Source organism: Podarcis melisellensis, assembly GCF_964234715.1.
Source record: "Podarcis melisellensis genome assembly, chromosome: 7".
Lineage (NCBI taxonomy): Eukaryota > Metazoa > Chordata > Lepidosauria > Squamata > Lacertidae > Podarcis > Podarcis melisellensis.
The window spans coordinates 65246596-65270073 of NC_138539.1; the positions used below are offsets into that span (position 1 = coordinate 65246596).

The following is a 23478-nucleotide window of genomic DNA, read 5'->3' on the forward strand; positions in this document are numbered from 1 at the left end:
TTCTCCAGGCGCAAGGCTTTGGAACAATACTTTCCCATTTCCTCACTATTATTATTATTATTATTATTATTATTATTATTATTATTATTATTATTATTATTATTTCCCTTTGAGAATCAAGACAGAGAAACAGTGTGGGCTTTGAAGCTAGGATTCCATTTCTCGGACCACTGGGGCGGACAGTTGCCGTCAGGACTCAGCTTTCCCAATCTGTAAAATGTGGCTTAAAAAAAGTGACTATTACGCCATCTAAGTGCGTTGCTCTGAAGACAAGCACTCTATTAGCACTGTGGGTAAACTTCGGTGCCCGCTGCCTCTGTGCTGGGGTGGGGGTGGGGCAACAAGCTACTATGGAGTTGATAATCCGCAATGGCTAGAATGCCCCCGTCCCCTCCTTGATAGACTTCTATTCCACGAATGAATTCCTTAACCAAACCCCAGCATGAGCAGAGGACATGGTTTCTTCCTGGAAATAAGTTTGAGCGGCATTTCTCCACCCACCCCAGCCCGTCCCTCACACACAGATTCCTCCCTCTCTGTAAATTACCAGACTACCAGCAGCGCTGCAATCTCAGCATTCCTATACAAAGGTATCAGGAGAGTAGAGGAAGGGAGTCACGGGTCACAGGCAGAGATCTGACTGACCTCTTGCGGCACCGGGCTCTGGGTATACTCTTGAGCAAGCTCTCAGTCTCCTGTCTGTGAAATGGGACCAGCTGAGTCCGACCTCCCAGGCTTGTTATGAGAAACAACCAAGGTCGGATTTGCAAAATCAAAAGTGCTTTAAAGAAATGATAAGAACGGAAATCAAGCTGGCTTCACTTTCTGATGTTGGAAGGGAAAGTAATGTACTTAGGTGCTGCTGCAAAAAGCCCTCTTGGGCTTCTCGAGCATGTCAGGGTTTTGGGGGTTTGGGGGGGGGGTTCGATTAGGACCCGGATGTGCTGCTGCACATTTTTACTGTATAAACTAGTACTGACGCCTCCTTTGATGCGGGTGTACACGCGTGTCCAAGTGTGGGGCCACTAGGACATAGGGAGGGCGCGAGAGCGGGCTCCTTGGATGGGGGTGTTTGACCATATCTGTGCATATTACATCTAAATTCCTGGGTCGATCTGAGACCCTGCAGTCCTGGTGCTTGCTGAAGCCACTGGCAAAAAATAAAATAAAAATGTCATTGGCTTTTCAAAAGGGCTACGGTTGCACACTTCATTAAATGCAGTAGCCAGAGCAATCAATAGGAATTCCTTCCAAGGAAATGTTTTGGGACTAAATCCTATTGATTCATATGGTTTCTACTTTTCCTTAAATGTGCAAGCTAACCTACTGGAAAGGCAGGGAGATGTGCTTAGCGGTTTCGACCCAAAGACCTAAATTAGTTGGGTTTACCACACACACACACACACACACACACACACACACACAGAGTCCTGGAATGACGCATTCGCTCTCACTTTGGCACAATCTGTTACGGAGAATTGAAGACACCTAACTTGATGCAATCGATTAGAAGCTACTTGCAAACTTAATATTTGACTGTGTTATTGCATATGCAGGGAATGTTTCTGGAGGGTGGGGTATACGGGTACTGTTATGTGTGTTTTACAGAAACTAAAAAAAAATGGGTTTGTGCTTTTTTCAATAGTGCGATTCTTTCTGGTCGCAAAAATCCCCGAGCATTCTTTTGAGCTAGCCGAGATCTCTGGCAGTTATCCTGGTAGGAGTTAGGAAAGGAGCAGAAAAGCCACACCACCCGCGCATTACCTTCGGGGTCTGGTGCTGAGCGTGCGCTGCGAGGCTTAGCAACTGTCTCAGGGCAAGCGTGATGGATGGTATAATTGCGTGTAGCGAGGATGGCAGCCAGAGAGATCTGGAGCCTCTGCGGGCAGCTCGCAGGACTGGAGCGGGGGGGGGGGCGGGTGGACAGAGGCCAGCTGGAGCGGAGGAGCTGAGCCCTTTCGGGCCACCCTCCCCTTCGCTCCTCTCTTCCCCCAGGCTGATTTTTTGGATAGACTCAATGGGAAAGGAGATTTCGGGAAAGAAGGAGGGGGAAGTTCCTCCAGCAGGCGACAGATTTAAAGTCCCGATAGGCGTCCGCGGATTCTGTTTGGCTGCGCTGCCTTTACGCAAAAGCGGCGAGGGGTTTCGCTGGATTTCCTCTTCTTTAAAGGCTTCAGGATGGCCACCAGGTGGGGGGCAGAGAGCCGAGGCGGAGAGCTGGAGAGAACTGTAGGCTCCTGAGTCGGGGGAGCGGGGGAGGAGAAGGAGGAGGGGGGGTCAGAGAGGGGAAAGAGGGAGGGAGGGAGGGAGCGCTGGGCTTGTGTGAAACAGAAGAGAGGCAGACAGACGGAGAAGAGGAGAAAGTGAGGCTTGCGCAGGGAAGGAGGGAGGGATGCTCAGGGACCGCTTCCAGATCGCCGAGGAGGTGGCCCAGGAGGAGCAGCTTCCATGAGCTCCGAGATCGGGGCCCCGGTGCCTCGCAGCCCGGCCTTGATGAGCCAGCAGCCGCCTCCGCCGCCCTCCGCGCTGGAGTCGTCCAGCAACGGCAGCAGCAGCAACAGCAGCGCTTCAGCGTCCGCGCCGTCGAAAGCCAAGAAAGCCAGCTCGGGGCTGAGACGCCCGGAGAAGCCTCCGTATTCCTATATTGCGCTTATCGTCATGGCTATCCAGAGCTCGCCGTCGAAGCGGCTGACGCTGAGCGAGATCTACCAGTTCCTGCAGGCGCGCTTCCCCTTCTTCCGCGGCGCTTACCAGGGCTGGAAGAATTCGGTGCGCCACAACCTGTCGCTCAACGAGTGCTTCATCAAGCTGCCCAAAGGGCTGGGCCGGCCCGGGAAGGGCCACTACTGGACCATCGACCCGGCCAGCGAGTTCATGTTCGAGGAAGGCTCCTTCCGACGGCGCCCCAGGGGCTTCCGAAGGAAATGCCAGGCGCTCAAGCCCACCATGTACCACCGCATGGTGAACGGCCTGGGCTTCCTCCCGCAGGGCTTCGACTTCCAAGCGCCCCCCGCCGCCCCCTTGGGCTGCCACCCCAACGGCTACAACCCCCTGGACGTGATGCAGGCCGGCGCCTACGAGGCGCACCACGTCCCACACATGTCTCCCAACCCGGGCTCCACTTACATGGCCAGCTGCCCGGTGCCTTCCAACGGCGGCGCCGACTACGGCCCCGACAGCAGCAGCAGCCCCGTGCCCTCATCGCCCGCCATGGCCAGCGCCATCGAGTGCCACTCGCCCTACGGCAGCCCCGCGGGACACTGGACCTCCTCGGCTGCCTCGCCCTATCTCAAGCAGCAGGCCCTGCCGCCGCCCACCCCCGCAGCCCCCACGGGCATCCACTCCGGAGTGGCCTCCTACTCGCTGGAGCAGAGCTACTTGCACCAAAACGGCAGGGAAGACCTCTCAGGTACCAAAGGCGACCCGCCCCCACCTCTACCTCCCCAAACTCACACGCGCTCAACCTTCCATACCTTTGCCCACCTCACGAGTAAGCCGAATGGGGTCTTCCAGCTTTTTTTGAAATAGGAAATCAGCCTGTTGACATTAGATAGATAGACAGATAGAGAGAGAGAGAGAGAGAGAGAGAGAGAGAGAGAGAGAGAGAGAGAGAGAGAGATGATAGATAGATAGATAGATAGATAGATAGATGATAGATAGATAGATAGATGATAGATAGATAGATAGATAGATAGATAGATAGATAGATAGATGATAGATAGATAGATAGATAGATAGATAGATAGATAGATAGATGATAGATAGATAGATATAGATAGATGATAGATAGATGATAGATAGATAGATGGATGATAGAGATGATAGATAGATGATAGATGATAGAGAGATAGATGATAGATAGATAGATATAGATAGATAGATAGATAGATAGATAGATAGATATAGATAGATAGATAGATAGATAGATAGATAGATAGATGATAGATAGATACCCATAACTTGTGCAAAGGAAGCTTTGGGCTCAGTTCTTAAGCATGTTCCGGCAGAAGTAATAATATTTTATTGTAAACAGGCAGATCTCGTTCTGGTCATTTCTATTTACAACTTATGGTAATCCATTTAAGAGCTGGTTGATCTTCTTAATCGCCCACAGCTCCAGCCTCGCCTCGCTCCCACTGGAGGATTTCACTGCCACTAACTTGACTGGTTTGAGATCCTACAGGCGTGATGCTAAGAGCACAATCTCCTGGGAGTAAATGCCATGCAAATAACATTTTAAAAAAAGGATTCAGTTGCAAATGGCTCTGTCTGCTGGGCACGGAACGCGCACTGACACCATCCAGCAACTGGTGCGGATGTGATCCCCACACTCCATAGGATGGGTCGCATTCCGTGGGGATTGCAACTGGTTGCAATAAAGCTAGACTAGAGCTTGATCGGGGCCATTCTGTTGAAAGTGCATTATTTGGGATTCTAAACCTGGGAGGCGAGAGCGAGGAATGCAGGTTAGGGATCCAGCCGACGGTTGACAGTGAGCAAACAAGCTGGCTTGAAAATAATATATTTGGATGAAATCAAGGAGAACATAGAAGTGAGGCTCTTTAAACTAACCCTTTGGGACTTGCAGGCAGGCCAGGGATGATAAGACGCTGCCCTCCCTTCCCAAATACATATGCACACTTCCAGAGTAAGGGGGGGGCATCTCCTTTAGAAACTGTGGGCGTAGAATCAGGAGTGGCAATTGTTTCTGTGAATTAATCTTGAGCATTGAGATGTGATCCCGTCCACACTTACTTGGAAGTAAGGGCCGCTGGAACCAATGGGATTTATTCCAAGTGGAAGTTGTTTAGATAGGACGGCTTGTTAATGTCTCAGTTCATTACGGTAGTGAAAGCTTCGATCTACTGAGGTTGTAAATACTTCTTTTGTAATGTGCCCAAGATGTTGGAGAGGAAGGTGCGGAAGGCGCTAGTTCGGTTTCTGAAAGCGAAACCCTGAACAAGAAAGTGACTAGATATTTCAAGAATACCGAGTGGCTGCGATCTTGAGCGCACCTACTTAGAATTAAGTGCCAAAGACGGTTTTGGATCGGGATATTAGAGGGCGCCCATCGTGGCGTCTGGGCGCATCACGCTCACTTAGATGGCCAGCTGAGAACGACCCTCTTCATGTGCAATGTGTGTATTATATATGTATATATCTCGATAGATGTAGGTTAGATGGGGGGCGGGTTTCCCAGAGGAATGACCTGCGACCTCCAAAACCGTAGGTAGGGTGTTGTTGTTTTTTAATTAAAAAAAAGAACACCTCTTCGCGGGGAAGGCGGGCGATTGCGAAGAGACTGGAAATAAATCCCTTCGCTCGCTCAGGTTAAAGTTGTAGCTGTCAGATAACGCTGCCTCAATAACAAGCCCCGATGCTGGGTCTCCTCGGTGTTTTCTCTGAAAACACCAGCTTTGACGTGAGAAAACAAAAGCTGCTTCCAGGGGGGAAAATAGACCTATTGTTCGGAGAGAAGTAGAGCAGCAATTCGGGAGGGCTGGGATGGGGGGGGGGACTCGTAGGAGAGAGATATATGACTTTTTATCCCACCCACCCCCTCACCCGTTCACCCAAAGAATATAGCCGCAGGACATCCTCCTGACTGTGTCTTAGTAAAGCCAGGCTCAATTTGTTAAACAGAATGCCAGAGATCAACGTAAACTACAGATAGATTATTTTTACTTCGCTGCCTTATTGATAATCATCTTATTTAAATTCGAATCTCGGTCATAGCGCCCAGTTGCTGGCTCGGCACTGCAACTGAGTCACGATTAGGCTTATTAGATCGAGATTAACAATTTAGCCAAACAACTCCCCCACCCCTCTAAAATACCGGCGGCTGCAATTCGAAGTCCATATGTAGCCCACGTTTAGGCATGTTTACTCAGCAGTAAGTCCCCATCGTGTTCAATGGAGCTTACTGTCTGTGTAGGATTGCAGCTTTTAGTTTGGAATTCGCTTCACTGAACGCAGTGGGCCTTACTCCCGAGGAAGCATGCCTGGGATGGCCTTTTTAAAGAATATGGTTGCAACCCTAAATACTAAATATGCTCGTCGTACGGTTATGTGGTTAGAATTTGGGAAGCCTTCAATTTAATAGGCCCTACTGGCGAGTAAGTATGATTAGGATCGCGCTCGCAGAGCACATCCTGGTTTTTCTTTCTTTTCTTTTCTTTTCCTTTCTTTCTTTCTTTCTCCGGCGTGGTATAATAGATAGATAGATGATAGATAGATGGATAGATAGATAGATAGAGAGAGAGAGAGAGAGATAGATAGATAGATAGATAGATCCAGCCACAGTTACGCACTTTTTCTTCCCATTGACTTCAACGGGGATGTTAGACACGTGCTTTTAAATCTCTCCCGGCGAAATCCGCGGGGAAAGGGCTTTTACTTTGGCTGGATCGTGTCCGTTTTGAATAAACAGAAGCGCCTGGCGAGCATGACATACCACAGCTTCTTTCCTGCAAGTTTCTTTAAAAAACAAAACAAAAAAACCTTTTCTCAGCCCTGATGATAGCGAAGAAAACATAACAAATCTCAAAAAAGGGTCTCATTACCACAGCGGGAGCAAAAGAAAAAGAAAAAATACCCTGGAGGTTTATAGCCATCTAATTGAAAAAGAGGGAGAAATATTATCTGAATACAGCCTGAGGGATGAGGTTGGGGGGCGGTAAATCTATTCGGATTTTCTTTCAAACCGCAAAAAAAAAAAAAGGTGCTGGCGTGAGACTCAGACCCGTTTCTATAACTGGAAGGAACTGCTCTGTTGTTGTTTTCCTCTCTTGGTAGTACGTTGCTTTTTATAGGAGAAAAAAAATATTTCTTAAAAAACAATAATAAGACTCTTTAGGAAATCTGGGTGGAAGAGAGCGAGAGAGATGCGAGTGTAAGGCATCGAAATGGGTAAAAGATGTTGGGCTCTTACGGAGGAAATTTTCCAAATAGCCCTTTTAAACGTGGGTCTCGGAGGTTAACTAAACAAAGACAGTCTGGGCTGGACCACACCGAAGGGGATTGGAGCTTGACTTAACCCAGATGAGAGCGAGGTCTTGTTCAATTTTATGGGAATTTCAACAAGTAACAAATACAGACGACCCTGTCCATTGCTTCGCTTTGCTTGTCGGCGACCTGCTGTCAATCATCTGCTGAGCCCAACTCTCCATCTCTCTCCCCCCCCCCCACTAGCGCCCCCCTCCCTCTCCAAATCACCTTCCTTTTTAGCTTGGGATTTGGGGAAAGAAAAAAAAAACCAGAACCCTTCCCTTGTGGAAATGATTCCAGAAGGATCTCTGGAAGTTTTGTTTTGTTTTTTTAAATGAGAAGAAGGATGGTGAGGGTTGCATGAAACCGACATCCTAACCTCCCGAGGTAACTATAAGAAGGGAACTTAGATACAGAATTTGGTTTTACGGAGTGGCCTTTAATTTTATTTTTACACCTTGATTCTGACTCTAAACACAGTCCCGCCATTGGCTTTAATGGGCTGGAGGCTGGGCGTAGGAGAAGTTCCACTGAGTGTAAATGGGACTTTAACTGGACAGTAATGGATTGGGGTAAAGGAAGATAGTAATTTAAAAGCACATCGTTTCCCTCCGTAGCCTCCTGCAGTTTCCGCATCTAAATCCACCCTTCTTTAAAATGCCCATTTCCTGGATTTTAAAGGACTGCATTCTTTCTCAGAATTATCCAACCGCTTTCTGAACCCAACTCGCTGGATCGGAAGAAATCTTTTGCTTCTGCCTCAGGATTATTTCCCGCTAAACATTTGGCCATTTTGATAAACGCTATTCCCATGCTTGGGGAGTATAGGTCGAGGAAGCCCGATCCACAGCCCAGTGGCGTAGCGTGGGGGGTGCAGGGGGGGACCTGCCGCACCGGGCGCAACATCTGGGGGTTAGGGTTAGGGGACGCAAATCCACGGGTTAGGGGGCACAAATTACTTGCCTTGCCCCAGGTGCTGACAACCCACGCTACGCCACTGCCACAGCCCAGTGGCACCACGTCTCAAACAGTGATAATCCTATGCATGGATGCGTATCTACCTCGAAGTAGGTCTCAGGATTCCAACCCTAGCCGAAACTGCCAGCTCCAAGTAGTGCTCAGGTGTTTCAAAGACTCAATAACTGGTTAGGCAGGGATTTCTGCTATTACTTTGAGCTTCTTGGATCCCGCTGAGGAGAAGGTGATCGAAGCACCTTAAAGATGTGCAGGATAGTATAGGCCTAAGGAAGCTTCGCTGATGCTTCTCAATCAACCAAGCCAGCTATACCGATGTAGGCTCTTCAGAGTCAATGGGACTACTCTAAAATAAGCAGGCTGCCAATGGGAAGCAGGAGAGTTTCTTAAATCTCATCAGGATTTTTTTTTTTAAAAGGTTTAATCTTAAGGAAGTGGGGAAGGAAACCCAGAAGTATTTTTGAAGTATTTTTTTAAGCATGTTTAGTTGGGGAACAATATGCTATATAAATCCAGCTCCAGTGGGGGGGGGGGAACTGCTATGAAACATAAACAGGGAAAGAGAAAGAAAGAAGGTTGCAAGTGCGTTTCCTGGGAAATAGACAAATCCTAGGCATTTTCTGGGAGGGAAATTTTTCCCAGTTCAAGGAGACACTACAGCAGGGATTGGGGAACCGGTGTGGCCTTTCAAGTGTAGTAGGACTCCAAGTCCCATCAGCCTCAGCGGGAATGCTGGATGGTCAGGTCAGCTGGAGCTGATGGGGTCCAGTAGCAGCTCCTCCTCACCCCAACATCGCCTCTCCAAGCGAGCCTTGGACCCCAGCGTTGCAAACGATGCGATTGGGGAGTTCGGTGAAAGAGTGCATCGCAGGAGTATATGAGACTGGAGGACACAAAATCAGGCCAGGAGATCTCAGCTCCCCTCCCTCAACCCGGTCCTCGCCTACTAGAAGTAAACTTCATTGATTTGCAATGAAAGTCCTTCGAGTAACTGCTGCCGGGATCGGCGCCTGCTTCTTGTCAGCCCAGTGGCATTTAGCAACCGAGAAAATGTGTTTAGGATCAGGATCTTAAACGAACCCGCTGCTTTGAACCCCTGGCAGGCAAAGCAATCGAGGACCTAAGGTCTCCGCCCCGCCCGGAATACCAGGCACTGCGGAGCCGCTCGTTTATGAGCTGACAGCGCTGTAACGTCGGTCCCCAACTGATTTTTATCGGTCAATAAAGCCCCATCAAATCATGCACGGTTTAGTGCCGAGGAGATGCTAAATCCCGGCCTCTCCCGAGCCTCCCTCCCGCTCTCCCCTTAGAAGGGCCGAGCAAGATTGGAAACAGAAGTCGCTTCTCTCGGAGGCTTAGAGGCGAACGGAGCAGAAGGAAGGAGAGGAGGAGGAGGGAGGCGGACATTTTTCGCACACTGTTAAACCAAAGCGAACTGATTGAATCAGAGCTGCAATAAAGCGCGCCGCTTTCATTAGGAGCATACCAGGCAGGTTATTAGAAAGACGGAGGAAATCCAGCGAAATAACCGCTTTTACCAAAGGGACCGCTCCGGGGTGAGCAAAGGGGCAGACGAGAGAGAGAGAGAGAGAGAGAGAGAGAGAGAGAGAGAGAGAGAGAGAGAGAGAGAGAGAGAGAGAGAGAGAGAGAGAGAGACCCTCTAACTATTACTCCGCACAGCCCCCTGGGTCAAAAGTGAAGCAGGCGTTGAGCGGAGACAGAGAAAATTCAGCAAGGGGCTTCTCCACTTTCCCTCTCGATGGGAGTCCTTTGCCCAACTGCTCAGCTAAAACAACTTTGGGGAAAGAGGAGTTATGCGGAGGGGTATTGATCCGTAGCCCTTCTTTCCAGACCCTTGCAGTCTTTTGCATCAGTTGGGGATTACCAGAGAGAAAGGGAACGGTCAAGTCTACCTCTCTGCAGCCCCAGAAACTAGAGCCCCGATTGGCAGACAGAGCTATCCAAACCGGTTCCTGAACAGGAAGGGAAGGAGGAAGAAAAAGAAACTTATTTGTTTATTACGTTTTTACCGCATCTTTTTCTCCAAGGAGCCCGAGGGGGCGTCCGTGGTCCTCCTCCTGCTCATTTAACCCCACAAACCAACCCTGTGAGGTAGGTTAGGCTGGGAGGCGGTGTCGTGAGTCGCCCCGGTCACCCAGTGAGCTTCCTGGCCAAGTGAGGATTTGCACGCTGGTCTCTCCCACGCCCTAGTCCAGTGCCCTAACCGCTACACCATACTGCTTTTCTGAAGATGCCCCGGGGGCTGCTCTTCATTTCCAGGCCACGGGCAGATTGCCCTGTTGAGCCCACTCGTTGCGGGGGGAAGGTTCCTGCCGCTGGCTGGGAAGCAATGGAGAGCGGCTCTGGTATTTCCCAAAACACTTCGATGCCCAACAGCAGTCCTGGGTGGAAGGGAAGACTCCCCGGGTCTTGCCACCTCGACCTGACCGCTGCGGCCGGATCCACCTTGTGGCTGTAACCGCTCCATGTAAACGAACCCAGATCTTACAGTCCAGGTGTCACACTCTGCGCCAGCGCGGTTTCCAAGCCGCTTTGGTCAAGAGTCGCCCTGTCGGTTCCTTGAAGGGGCTTATTCAAAAGATTTCAGAAATAAAAGAAGCAGGTTGTAAACTGAAATGGGGCATCCCACTGGGTCTTCCGCGGAAGATGCTCAAGATCCGGCTTGCATTCAGTCAGCTAAACAAGAGCACTTCGGTGAAACTAGGATGTGCTCTTGAGCCTCTGTTGCTGCGCGGAGCCAGCGACAAGCATGGAGGATGCGCAACCGCGTCCATGCGCATCAAATTGCGCACATCAAGCTGGTGCGAGCAGATCCGTCGCTGCAAAAGTTTTGGGCCGATAATCATGGCAGGGATTTTTCTGCCTTTCAGTTGGCCGAGATTAGGGAGATCTCCTTGAGATAAATGGCTCAGATGCTTAACAGGATTTCGCGCAGCGGCCTCTGTGGAGTCGGTGATCTCAGGCTCCCCGGTCATTGCTTTGCTATCAATAAGGGCTGCATTAGAAGCACCACAGGATAATATTCTGCTGTGATCTAACCACCTCAACATAGATCACAATCCAAGATTAGCCTTAATAAGGGAAACACAAAACAACTCAGGGCAGTTATCATGGGGTTTGGGCAGAGGTGAGTCAGAATCGCGAGAGGTCCACTGAGTCCCATAGGTTCTGAAACGTCCTCTCTCAGAGGGTGGGAGGCTCTTTCCACAAAACTCTCTCCGAATCCCGCATTTTGACACGCACTTGCGAATAATAGCAGGAGCTGGAAACTTTCAGCCCTTACTGTAGCTTTTACTGAGGACCGTAACATTGTGCTTCACTGTAATGCCAAATGGTTCAGAGGCTTTTTATGTTGTGAACCACCTGTGCTAACGATAGCTGAAAGGCGGTCGACGGGTGCCGCAAACAAGTTCAGCTGGGTAGATTATGCTCTGTCCCTAATTTCTGGGTCAGGATGTATCCCCTGAAAAGGGGGAGCGAGGCGGGAGGGCCGCTGGGTCTGGACGCTGACTATGGAAAAGGAAGCTCAATTGAAAATCGAAGTGCTTTACTTTAAAGTCAATTGTGTCGTTAGGATCATGATCTTAATTCATTCGGAGTTCCACATTCCCTTTTTCACTGAACTGATCCTACAGGCCCAGAATACCTAGGTGTGGAAAAATCGAGGGAAATGGGACAGTGATCCAGTTATTGGAGACTGCAGTCTCAGTCACACTAACCTGGCAGTAAGTCTCAAAAATAGTTGGGACTTACTTCGGACTAAACGTCCGTAGGATTGCACTGTGGAAGCCCTGGGGGCAGTTTGGCGTCCTGCGCGCTTGTGGGCTGATCGGACGCCAGAGTCAGGAGAGACATATTTAGGCCCCAAACCTTTGGCTTAAAGTGAGATGCGTTGTGAATAGGCATAGTTTGGGCAGCGACAGCCGCGATGGGTCTGTAGGTCCGCCGCACAGCATTTAGAACATTTAAAAAGGAGAATAAAAATAAACAAATTAGGCTTTGTTTGCCTCTATGAGGAAAGCCAGCTATGCGGCTTCCTCTCCCTTGCAGACTTGCCTTCTTCTGGCTATCAATATAGTTACTATTGCAGTCCGCCTTCTTTCCAAGGCGCTCAAGGCGGCTTACATTCCTGCTATCTATGTAATAATCCTGCGGGGATCATGGGAGTTGTAGGCCAAAAACATATGGAGGGCCGAGTTTGAGGAAGCCTGACCTAGGCAGTGGGGATTTTGAAGTCACACCCTTTAACCCTTTGACCACCCCACCCGCCCAGTCACGCCCCTCAGCTAACCACCCTGCCTTCTCCAGGGGAACCTTTTGAGCTGTTCTGTGGACTCGCTCGCTCTTTCTCGCTTCCTCCGCAGTGGGGCTGCCTCGCTACCAGCACCACCCGTCCCCGGTGTGCGACAGGAAGGATTTCGTCCTCAACTTCAACGGCATCTCTTCCTTCCACCCGTCGGCCAGCGGCTCCTATTACCACCATCACCACCACCATCAAAGCGTCTGCCAAGACATCAAGCCCTGTGTGATGTGAACAATGACCTTGGGAGCTGGATTGAAAGGAGAAGATTGGGGAGGTTGGGGTGGGAGCGAGAGAGAGAGGTCCAAAGACTTCACCCAAAAGATCACACGCAACGGGAGGACTCGCGCGGATCGAGCCCAGAGGTCCACGCCCAGCTGCGCGAGCCTCCCTTTGTAAGTACAGTGCGCCAGTCACTTAAGGAAAGCCGCGTAAGGGCCGGACGCCCGGTTGGATACGCGCGCTCCTTTTCCGCGGGATCCTAAACCTCTCCTACTGAGTTCACAGCAGGCCTGCACGTGTTCCCTGCGAAGTAAGCCCGGCTGCGTCCAGTGGGGCTTCCCAAGCGTGCAGGATCAGCAACTCTAGCCCAACAGAAACGTGCGCAATGTTGCAGCTCCATCCTAGAGCGCCAGAATGTGAAACTAAATCCCACCGACTTCAGCTAGGAAGGGCTACAGGTGTGTGGGGGGGGAGGGGGCGATTCGAGGCATACTTCCTCAGAAGTAAATCCCATAGAGTCCAATGGTTCGATGCGTATAGGATGGCAGTCTTAGCCTTGAACAGATCCGCAAGAAGGAGAGGACTGCGATCCTAGACATACACCCGCTTCTAGGATGGAAAGGTGGGCTGTAGCGCAGGAAAGCTTATAGCCATGATGATACTAATTAATAAATAAACACCAGTCTTTAAGGTGTCAAGTGTACGTTATGTATAGGACACAGCCTTAAGCCTCAGTGAACCCAAGGAGACTTTCCTCTGAAGAAAGCATACTTAGGATCGCGCTGCGTACAACTCAAGCTATAGGGAATGGGCTCCTGTTTGCTTTGTGTGTTTGGATGAAAGGGCAGAAGGTGGTCGCTGCAGCGTCAGGCAGGTTCAGAATCAATCGGGCGCATTCCTTTGATAGCCAGTATTTTAAAGAAGTGAAGCAGAAGGCTAGTTCATATACATATAGTTACATTTTTAAAAAACAAAAATAAAGGCAACTGCGGTTGGAATCTGCCAGCTTTTCAATTACACAGAAATTGGGGAGGGGGAGGAGAGAGATGTCCCCCTTTTTATGCCTGATGTCCGTGCAACACAGAAACAATCCGCATTCACTAAGTTCGCCTACTTCATCATCCGAATAAAGCACTTTCGTTTTGAGTCCTGCTTCATTTCAGCTGGAGAGATCTAAGCATGTCAGGGCATTGCAGCACAAGGTAGGCTTCGATTCTGCACGTGTTTACCTGGGAGCACGTGCCATTGGACTCCACGGGGCTTACTCCCGAGTAGAAATATATGGGGTTGCACCGTGAAGTCTTTGCGCCGCTGAGATTACCTTCCGAGTAAGCTACGTAGGTTCACGATCACACTCTCCTATTGAAGTCAGCGTTGTCTGTCACAGAATCGTACCTCTAGCTTTTGAAAATGCAGATTTATTATTCCCTAGTATCAACAGAGCCATTGTTTTGCGGGATGCTGTTTCAGCAGCACCAGCCAGTATTAACAAACCTTGTTTTAAAATTTGGAGAGGGTGTGTGCTTGTGCGTGGTTGTGTCGCTTCCAAGAAAGCCCCCAGATTTTGTTTGTTTGTGTTGTGTTTTCCAATATTGCAACAATACCACGTTTGGGGTTTAGTTTATTTCCTTTCTTGCTTTCTTTTTTTTTTTTACTTTTTTTTTAAAAAAAGTGTTTATATCACAGTCTTTTAAAATAATTATTTGGAATAAATCTCGTGTATACTCACACACTATCGCTTTTAAACCGGAGAGTATAATTTGCACTTATGTATAACGTTTGTCAAAATATTGTGATGTACAAACTTGTTGGGGTGGGTTTCTTGTTGATGTGCGTGGTGTGTTTCTCCCCCAATAAAATGTATATGGCCAGCGCGCATTTTCCTTTTCCTCGGCATGCTAAACTCCTCGGTTCTTATAGCGAATTGTAACAGGAAAAGGAGCGTGCATCTCGCTCCTTAAAGGAAAGGCGGGAATCCGGAGGCGGATCCAGGAGGCGCGGTGACTTCCAGGTGTGTTTTTGTTTTCCGTGGAACGGGACCAGAATTACTTCGCTTGCGGGCTGCAGGGTTGAACAGACGAAACACCCCGTCTATACCCAACGCTTGGTATAGTTTGTCTATTTTTGACAATTTTTTCCCCTTTAGAAGAGAAACGTATTGGGGGAAGGCAAAGTATTAAAAATCTCAGATTAAAAAAATTCAAACCGAGTATCCTTTCCTTTCAGGACTTTGATTTTTCCTCCCACCGCACCTTCAACAAGTGTTTACACAGAGAGAGAATCCAGAAACAACCCGTCAGACTCCTCTTTGCATTCAGTAGACAAAGAATTGAAGCGAGTTATTCTCTCCCCTTTTAAAGGAAGAATTTGTCTTCGGGTTTGGGAGTTTAGCGTCTGCCAGAGTAAAACTAGCGCGGGAAGAAAATGCTGAAACCGTTATTTGTTTACCTGGGCTTTTCTTTTCTTTTTTAGCACATTAGGAAGTTGCCGCCCTTCCAAAAAGTACAGCTCTGTATGTACTTCTTGAACTGCAGTTAGGCAATTTTAGACTTGGGGAGTGAATGGCCGCGTGTGTACGTCGGGGGGCGAGTGCTCTTTAGATACGAACTTGCTTTAGTTGGAAACCTGGCAAGCCAAGTGTTTGGGGGCTCTCCTGCTGTCTCGGGGTCCTGTACCTCTGCCCCAAAGTCCTGCCTGGACGGCACTACTGACCACGCGCGTTCTGTGCGCCAGAGAGAGTGTCCAAAAGTCCGCCTCCAAAAAGTGAACGGAATTGCGTCCTGAGGTGTCCACCTTTCTGTCCGCTTGCAAATCCACGGAGCCTGGGGCCCAGGTGAGGCCTCGGTAGGAAGGTGCAGCTCCCCAAACGCAAGTGCTCGGGATTCACGAAGCGATGGCATTTAAATTGCTGCCTCCACTTCCAAGGGAACAGCATAATCTGTCATGGACGCTTTAGTTGATTCTATATGATTCTATAACTCATCTATTGGGCATTCGCCAACGCTGGGTTAAATGCGCGTGAACCGTCGGTTTAAGCAGGGAGATCGACGTAACTTACTTGCCGGGTTTCCTCCCTGGAGATAGCGCCTACCTTAGCTTCAAAAATTAGATTTTAAATAAATTCCTAAAAGCCACGTCTCTGGTGCTGAAATGGAACTCCAGTACATGTCAGGGAAGTTTCTTGTGTACAGTATTTTGTTTTTAATATTGTATTTTTATGTTGGGAACCGCCCTGAGATTTACGAATGAAAGGCGGCTTACAAATTTAACTAATCATAGTAAATAAATAAATACTCCTGAGGGGCAGGTGCTGGAGATAGGTAACAGGGAAGAGCTGTTGCCTGCTTGTGAGCATCTCAGGGGCATCGGAAAGAGTATATTGGACGAGATCATGACCTGCAAGGTAGGAGGACATCCATGCAGCTGACTGCATCGCTAGAGAATCGATACCTGGCAGCAGTGATGCAGCTAAGGCGATTTTAGACCCTGAGCTTATTGCTCTGAAGCTGTATGTGTGTTAATTCCTTCCAATATGTGTTAAGCCAGCCCTGCTGCATATGGGGGTGGGGTGAAGGGGGGCGGCTGGGCTTCTGCCCCCCCAAGTCCTGCCCTGCTGCTGGTGGTGGCATCACTACACCCCAACCCTCACCAATGGGACTAGCTTTCCCACCCGGCTGTCCGGAGTTCGAATCCCAGTCCTTGCAAGACAACAGGAACTGCACTCTGAAATTAAGTGCCATTGATTTCAGTCAAACCGACGGCTTCCTCCTAGAACAGAAGCTCTTCCTCAAGGAGCAAGGGAAAATGCATTCCCCGCACCCCACATTTTCTGGAATTCTCAAGCAGCCCCTGAAATGGGATAGGGTGTTTCAGCGTCCTGCTCTCCTTCTCTGACTTAGGATCGGGCGCAACTGCGGGTTTCTCGCCCGAATCACAGCTCTGAAAGCACCTCGCGCTCCTTTCCAGTGGAATGCACGCCCGGGAGGGTCTTTGTCCTCAGCCTACTGGGAAACCACCAGATCCCTTGACTCACCAGCGGGACTTACTTCCAAAGGTCTCAAGTAGATGCGCTGCTGGCTGCGCGAAAGGGGGTTTGGAGCGGTTGCCGATGGGCTGGGGGCGCAGGCCTGATCTTCCCGCTCAGAAGCCAGCCAACCCTTGATTTTATGCAAGCTTTTCTCGTGCATAACAACCATGCCCTAAAAATAAAAACAAAAAACCCAGCAGCTTCCTATTTAAAATGGGGCACCCCATCGATCTTGCATTTCCAAACAATAAAGCAGGGAGTGGATTTGTGCAAAATCTTTTTTCTTTTTTAACTCTTCGTTTTCATATTCATATTCAAGAACGCTGCATCTTGGATTTTCTCGGGGGCCTGCTGTACATTATAAAGTCAGTTTCAGAGTACGATTCGACCACAGTGCTGTGTTTACATTCTTTTCAAGGCAAGCCTGCATGGACGTAATTTATAACCTAAACACTCGAACGTAACTTGTTTATATAGAGAATGACAAGACCTCAAAGACCGAAAAACTGAATTTATCCAACTGAGAGCTCCAGCGAGGCTCCACTGCCCCCTAGTGGGCAGACAGAACTTTGGGAAGGAGTTTTTCTTTTTAAAAAATAAAATCTTAGCTGTGCAGTTAGTTTATCTGTCCAGCAGGCAAGAGCAATTGAAGTCAGGGGAACTTAACTCCCAGGAAATTAGGCACAGGATGAGCCAGAGAGATAAAGGAATCCATTTCACTAGATCCCTTTCTCAGAGAGTCATTTCTCTTGCAAAACCTGTATACCACCTTTCGAACCACAAAGTTGCTCCCAGTTGTTTTTATGGGCAGATCTCATTTCTCCTCCCAGATAGAGATCCAAAGTACCAGGTGCTGCAGATAGTATCCCGGCACTCCTCTCTGAGAGCTGGTGGCAGCAAAAGGGAGGGGCTGCTGGAGGAACAGATGTGCCTCGCGGGGTTCTTCCCACTTCACCAGTGTTCCTGCGGCTGCGGCTGCTCTGAGCAAATGTTATCGATGGCTCTCAGCCCTTAGCCCTCTCGGAGGCCATGGCTGTTGCAGGAACTGGGGGTTAAGTGATGTATAAAGTTCTCTCCCCAGTCCTCCTGCTGGTGTTGCTTCCTCCCAGGTCCACACCAGTGGCCAAGAGGAACAAGCTCTGCGTTCCCAACAGGCCTGGCAATCATACGTGCGGGTTTTTATGAAACGAACTAGCAGGCACAAGGAGGGCAGTTGTTCTAGGGAATGCAGAATGCAGGGCAGCGGGGAGAGGTTTAGATTTTCCATCTTTTCTGAGACTGGACATTCTCACAGCCAACAGCTGCGGCTGCCGGCTTTGCACCTCCGAAAAGCGTCGGTGGTCATGGAGGGCAAAGGTTCTTCAGAGTGTGTTATGTTTGAGGAATTCAGTTTCTGCAATTCCTTATGCAAAGGTAGACCTAATCGCAACTACCTCCAAGATGTGTGGCTTGACATGGGATGATGCTTTAGATTCTGGCACCTCTCCGAATTTTGCAATGCAGTTTCTGGCTCAGAAATACCATATTTTTTGCTCTATAAGACTGACTTTTTCCCTCCTAAAAAGTAAGGGGAAATGTGTGTGCGTCTTATGGAGAGAATGCAAGCTGCACAGCTATCCCAGAAGCCAGAATAGCAAGAGGGATTGCTGCTTTCACTGCGCAGCGATCCCTCTTGCTGTTCTGGCTTCTGAGATTCAGAATATTTTTTTCTCTTGTTTTCCTCCTCCAAAAATTAGGTGCGTCTTGTGGTCTGGTACGTCTTACAGAGCGAAAAATACGGTATGTATTTCACGACGAAGCACCTTTCAGAAGTGTACTTCGAAACAAAGCTATGCATCTCACGGTGTATTTTGGTGCAGATATGGATGGGTCGCTCCATTTTTCGGAACCATCTGCCCAGGCCAACAAACTTAAGGACTTCACTTAAACTTACAATAGCAAAAGTGTACACCTTAATACTATATACAGAACACCACTCCAGAAGGGAAAGAGATAGAAAGAGAAAGCCAGGCTCCTTCTGGCCTCTTATTATAGTCAGCGTGACCTTGAAGAAGAGATAACAGAACCAGTTTAAGCCAGCGGTACTCAGATTCTCTGAAGGAATAACCCAAACATCAGGAACCTTCTGCTTGTTTCTTTCACATAGAGAAGCTTCCAGAAGCCTCTTGAATTAATTCGAATAGGAAAGATACACATCAGATCAATACTTTCTGTACTAAGAAATGCAAACTGACACAAACATCTCAGCTGCTGCTGCTGCTCTAAACAGATGGTGTCAGTGGCTCCCAGTCTTTAAATCTCCCAGAGACAATGGCTGTTAGAGGCACAGGGAAGCAGAGACATAAGAAATCCTTTCCTTTCCATAGCCTTCTTGGTGGTGGTTGCAAAGGAGAGTCGTGGGACTGCAGAAGGTAGGAAGCTGCCCCATTTCAAGTCAGACCCATGTTCCGTCTAGACCAGTATTGTCTCCATGGACTGGCAGAGGCTCTCCTGGGCTTCAGGGAGGAATCTTTCCCAGCCGGAAAGGACCTTGAGCTTCATCTAGTTCAATGCCCTGCAATGCAAGTATATGCATCTGTCCCTTATGGGGTGCAAACATACAACCTGGAATTATCAGCACAAGAAGAAACACAATAAGAGTCAGGTTAACACACAAGTAGGATTTGAAATGTAATCAGCAGTAAAACAATTTAAATATTATGCTAGGATGGAGAGGGATGATAGGTTTAATATGCAGCAGGATAAGGGGAAACAAGGAAACCATGGAGTAGTGGATCAGAAGTTTGCATTTGTTAAAAACATTGGGAGAAACCAAATATGTTATGACCATATTTTTCCATGTGTACAGTCATACCTTGGGTTGCGAACGCTGCGGGTTGCATGTTTTCAGGTTATGGACTGTGTCAAACCCGGAAGTACCGGAATGGGTTACTTCTGGGTTTCGGCACTCGTGCATGCACAGAAACACTAAATCAAGCTTTGCGCATGCGCAGAAGCGTCAAATCGCGTCATGCGTGTGTACAGATGTGGCGCTGCGGGTTGCAAACACTGCGGGTTGTGAACGTGCCCCCTGCATGGATCACATTTGCAACCCGAGGTTCCACTGTATGTTGCTCCGATGTATAAGATGACCCCTATTTTTTTGAACCCCAAATTAAGAAATCAAAAATTTAAACATAAAACAGAACAACTTTGATATTTTATTAAATATTCAAAGCACCGGCACCAGCATAGCAACCTCTGCCGGCACCTGGGGTGGGAGGTGGGGTGCGCATGCGGGCAGCAGCAGAGCATGCCCACCGACAGCTGAGATCGCTCTAAGTTGCTGAGCTTCTTCATGACAGCTGCTGGAAGGTGAGTAAAGGTAAAGGGACCCCTGACCATTAGGTCCAGTCGTGACTGACTCTGGAGTTGCCCGTTCATTTCGCTCTATAGGCCGAGGGAGCCGGCGTATATCCGCAGACAACTTCCAGGTCATGTGGCCAGCATGACTAAGCCACTTCTGGCAAACCAGAGCAGCGCATGGAAATGCCATTTACCTTCCCACTGGAGCAGTACCTATTTATCTACTTGCACTTTGACGTGCTTTCGAACTGCTAGGTTGGCAGGAGCAGGGACCGAGCAACGGGAGCTCACCCCGTCGCGGGGATTCGAACTGCCGACCTTCTGATTGGCAAGTCCTAGGCTCTGTGGTTTATCCCACAGCACCACCCGTGTCCCTGGAAGGTGAATAGTGCTGTTTAAAACCCCTCTGCATTCACCATCCATGTATAAGATGACCCTCAGTTTTGAAATAATTTTTTTAAAGCAAAAAACATAGTTTTTTACAAGGAAAAATACAGTAACTTTTTTGGCATGGGAATGTAAAAATAAAATTAAAAAGATGCATCTTTCCCAGCCGTACCTGGAGACCTCGGTGATTGAACCTGCAACCTCCTGCATGTGGTTTGCTACTGAGTTATGGTTCTTCCTCAATTCACCAGGTCTCCCTGCCGTCAAAGTGATTTCTTTTATTTATGATATTTTTATACCCCCTGCCCATGAAAAAACACAGCGTTTTAGGAGGGAAATTTTCAATTTACACATACCTTCAAATGTATCAGTTTTTCAGCGCAAACCCTAAAGCAGGCAAATAAATACACAGAAAGTCTGGCCATCAAATAAGTACTTATATCCATGCCAAGTAATGGAAAGAAACTTCAAACAGTATCTTTATTACACTGAACAACATACAAGTTGACAGAGGCAGCTCCAGCTCTAGCAAGCCAAAACCACAGAGGAACCCGCTCGATAAATAATGGGCCTATCCTCACCCAGGCGCAAATATTCGATATTCTGGTTAGCCAAATCCTCTTGAGAACACGAGCTAGCTATTTCTACAAAGTGGGCAAAGCATTTGATTTAGACAGAGCTTGTGATTAGGCAGAACAAAAGCTACCCGCACAAACACAGCTTGGGGGCCAATAAATTGCAGCTAATAAGTTTGTGGAAACTCAGGCCACAAAAGAGCCCAACAATGTTCAGTTGGCCTTACTTTCCGGGAAACATGCATAGGATTGTGGCAGCAGTTGCTTTTTTAAGAAAACAAACAAATTGCTAGCAATAAATCATTATTTCTTACAAAAATATATAACCACCTAAAAAACAGAACATGCAACATAAGGAACACTGTCAGAAACATGCAAAGTACAGTGGTACCTCGGGTTAAGTACTTAATTCATTCCAGAGGTCCGTTCTTAACCTGAAACTGTTCTTAACCTTAAGCAACACTTTAGCTAATGGGGCCTCCTGCTGCCGCCGTGCTGCCGGAGCACGATTTCTGTTCTCATCCTGAAGCAAAGTTCTTAACCCAAGGTACTATTTCTGGGTTAGTGGAGTCTGTAACCTGAAGCGTCTGTAACCTGAAGCGTCTGTAACCCGAGGTACCACTGTACCAAACCTTCCCAATATTTTGGAGCCCTGCTACATACACCTTCATTTCTCCTGCCTCTGTCACTTTCACTTTCTTTGAAATAGTTTCTTTCTAAGCGCACACCAAACCCCTCTTGGCATGTGCTTTTGTGCAGATTCCATTCATTTCAACGCTGCGTCTGCTGGAGAACTTTCTGGTGCACTGCGACCCCTCCAATACAAAAGCATCCCCATTTTGTAGCTGCAAACTGCTACTGACGTTTATCTGCTGTTGGGCCTGGTGGCATGGAGGAAACCATTAGCAATCCCCGTTGCCCAATTCTTTGGAGGGAAATTTGCCACCAGCAAGTTCTCTGGAGGAAGCAAGAATCTGGTTCTCCCTGTCCTTAACAGTGACAGCGGGGAATCAGTGGTGTAGCGTGGGTTGTCAGCACCCGGGGCAAGGCAAGTAATTTATGCCCCCTAACCCGTGGATTTGCACCCCCTAACCCATGGATTTGCGCCCCCTAACCCTAACCTAACCCTAAACCCCAGATGTTGCGCCCGGTGCGGCCGGCCCCCCCTGCAACCCCCCACGCTACGCCACTGCGGGGAATGGAAGGAAAGGAAAGGGAGGCAGGTTGAATTTCAGGTTAGGCAAGCGATACCGGGAATGGCCATGCAGTTCTATACAGAACCGTATAGAAAAGGGTGCTCTGTTGCCCTCTGTGGTTCAGGGCTGGGATATCACAAACCCATGAGTCTGAGCCAGCCTGCCAAGATTTTTCCATTGGCCTGCCACCTTTCCTGCTCTCCAGAAAAACAATGATGCTATATAGATTTTTTAAATGTTCAGGTTCAGGCCTGGCAGCTCACCCCAAACCTGAACTCTCCAGCACAGGGATGTGGGGCAAGAAATAACTTTAGGTTTTCCCCCTGTCCCACTCTACCAATTCCTGACACTCAAGAGGCAATTGCAACACTACAAAGCTCTGCTGGGGCTGGGGATAGTCAAAATCCATAGGCAGCTTCTTGCCAAACATTGGCCAAAGCAGGGGGTGGGGACTAAGAGGGAGAGTTCAGCTGTTGCCCCCTGATGTTGGAGTGGGAGTATCTGTTATTTCCATTTCTTGGGTAGTGGGAAAGATCTGGGAGCAACAAAGCTCTTAAACACAGCAGGGAGAAAGTGACCTCCTACACAGAAAGAAGCCAGACTCAGTGACCAAGCAGGAAGTCCAGAAGAAAAGGAGATGAGCTTCCAGGCTCAGCCTCTCGCTACTATGAAGAAATATTCTGCATGAGCATGTTATGCTGTGTGCGCATGCGCATGGGAGATCTGACTGATCTGATGCAAGTGTTATAGATTTAGGGGTTAACCTCCTAAGACCTAAAGGTAAAGGGTAAAGGGACCCCTGACCATTAGGTGGCCGACTCTGGGGTTGCGGCGCTCATCTTGCTTTATTGGCAGAGGGAGCCGGCGTATAGCTTCTGGGTTAAGTGGCCAGCATGACTAAGCCGCTTCTGGTGAACCAGAGCAGCGCATGGAAATGCCGTTTACCTTCCCACCAGAGCGGTACCTATTTATCTACTTGCACTTTGATATGCTTTCAAACTGCTAGGTTAGCAGGAGAAGGGACCGAGAAATGGGAGCTCACCCCGTCGTGGGGATTCGAACCACTGACCTTCTGATCAGCAAGTCCTAGGCTCTGTGGTTTAACCCATCCCTCTCCTAAGCCACAGAAATTAATAAATGCTAGGATTTTGATTCATTAGGATATGGATTAAAGTACAAGCTTCAGAGCTTCACCGGACAGGACATGGAATTCCTAAACTGGCTTATGCAAACCAGACTGGCTGGCTTAGTGAAGAGCAAACCTGTTAACATTGACAAGAGGTTTGATGGGCCATGGGGAGAGGAATCCTTTAGCCTGAGAAGTGAGATGTTACCAAGGTAAAGGGGGGGGTGTTTGAGGGGACAGGAAAAGGGAGTTTCTGAACAAGGGTTGCTGGGAAGGAGAAGCAGGAAGAAGAGCTGAGATCCATCTTGGGCAGGAAG

At 48.6% G+C, this 23478-nt stretch overlaps 1 protein-coding gene across 1 annotated transcript; it reads left to right on the forward strand.

Moving 5' to 3' along the window:
* The first annotated feature begins 1927 nt into the window (after positions 1-1927).
* On the forward strand, positions 1928-14376 carry FOXF2 (forkhead box F2). The gene is made up of 2 exons (XM_081918289.1): positions 1928-3409; positions 12348-14376. Exons 1-2 carry the CDS (start codon positions 2449-2451, stop codon positions 12515-12517), a joined length of 1131 nt encoding a protein of 376 aa, XP_081774415.1. The 5' UTR covers positions 1928-2448; the 3' UTR covers positions 12518-14376.
* The last annotated feature ends 9102 nt before the right edge of the window (positions 14377-23478 follow it).

Coding starts and splice junctions, on each gene's coding strand:
- FOXF2 (XM_081918289.1), top strand. CDS start 2,449: ATGAGCTCCGAGATCGGGGCCCCGGTGCCTCGCAGCCCGGCCTTGATG. Junction 3,410..12,347: donor CGGCAGGGAAGACCTCTCAG/GTACCAAAGGCG, acceptor CTTCCTCCGCAG/TGGGGCTGCCTCGCTACCAG.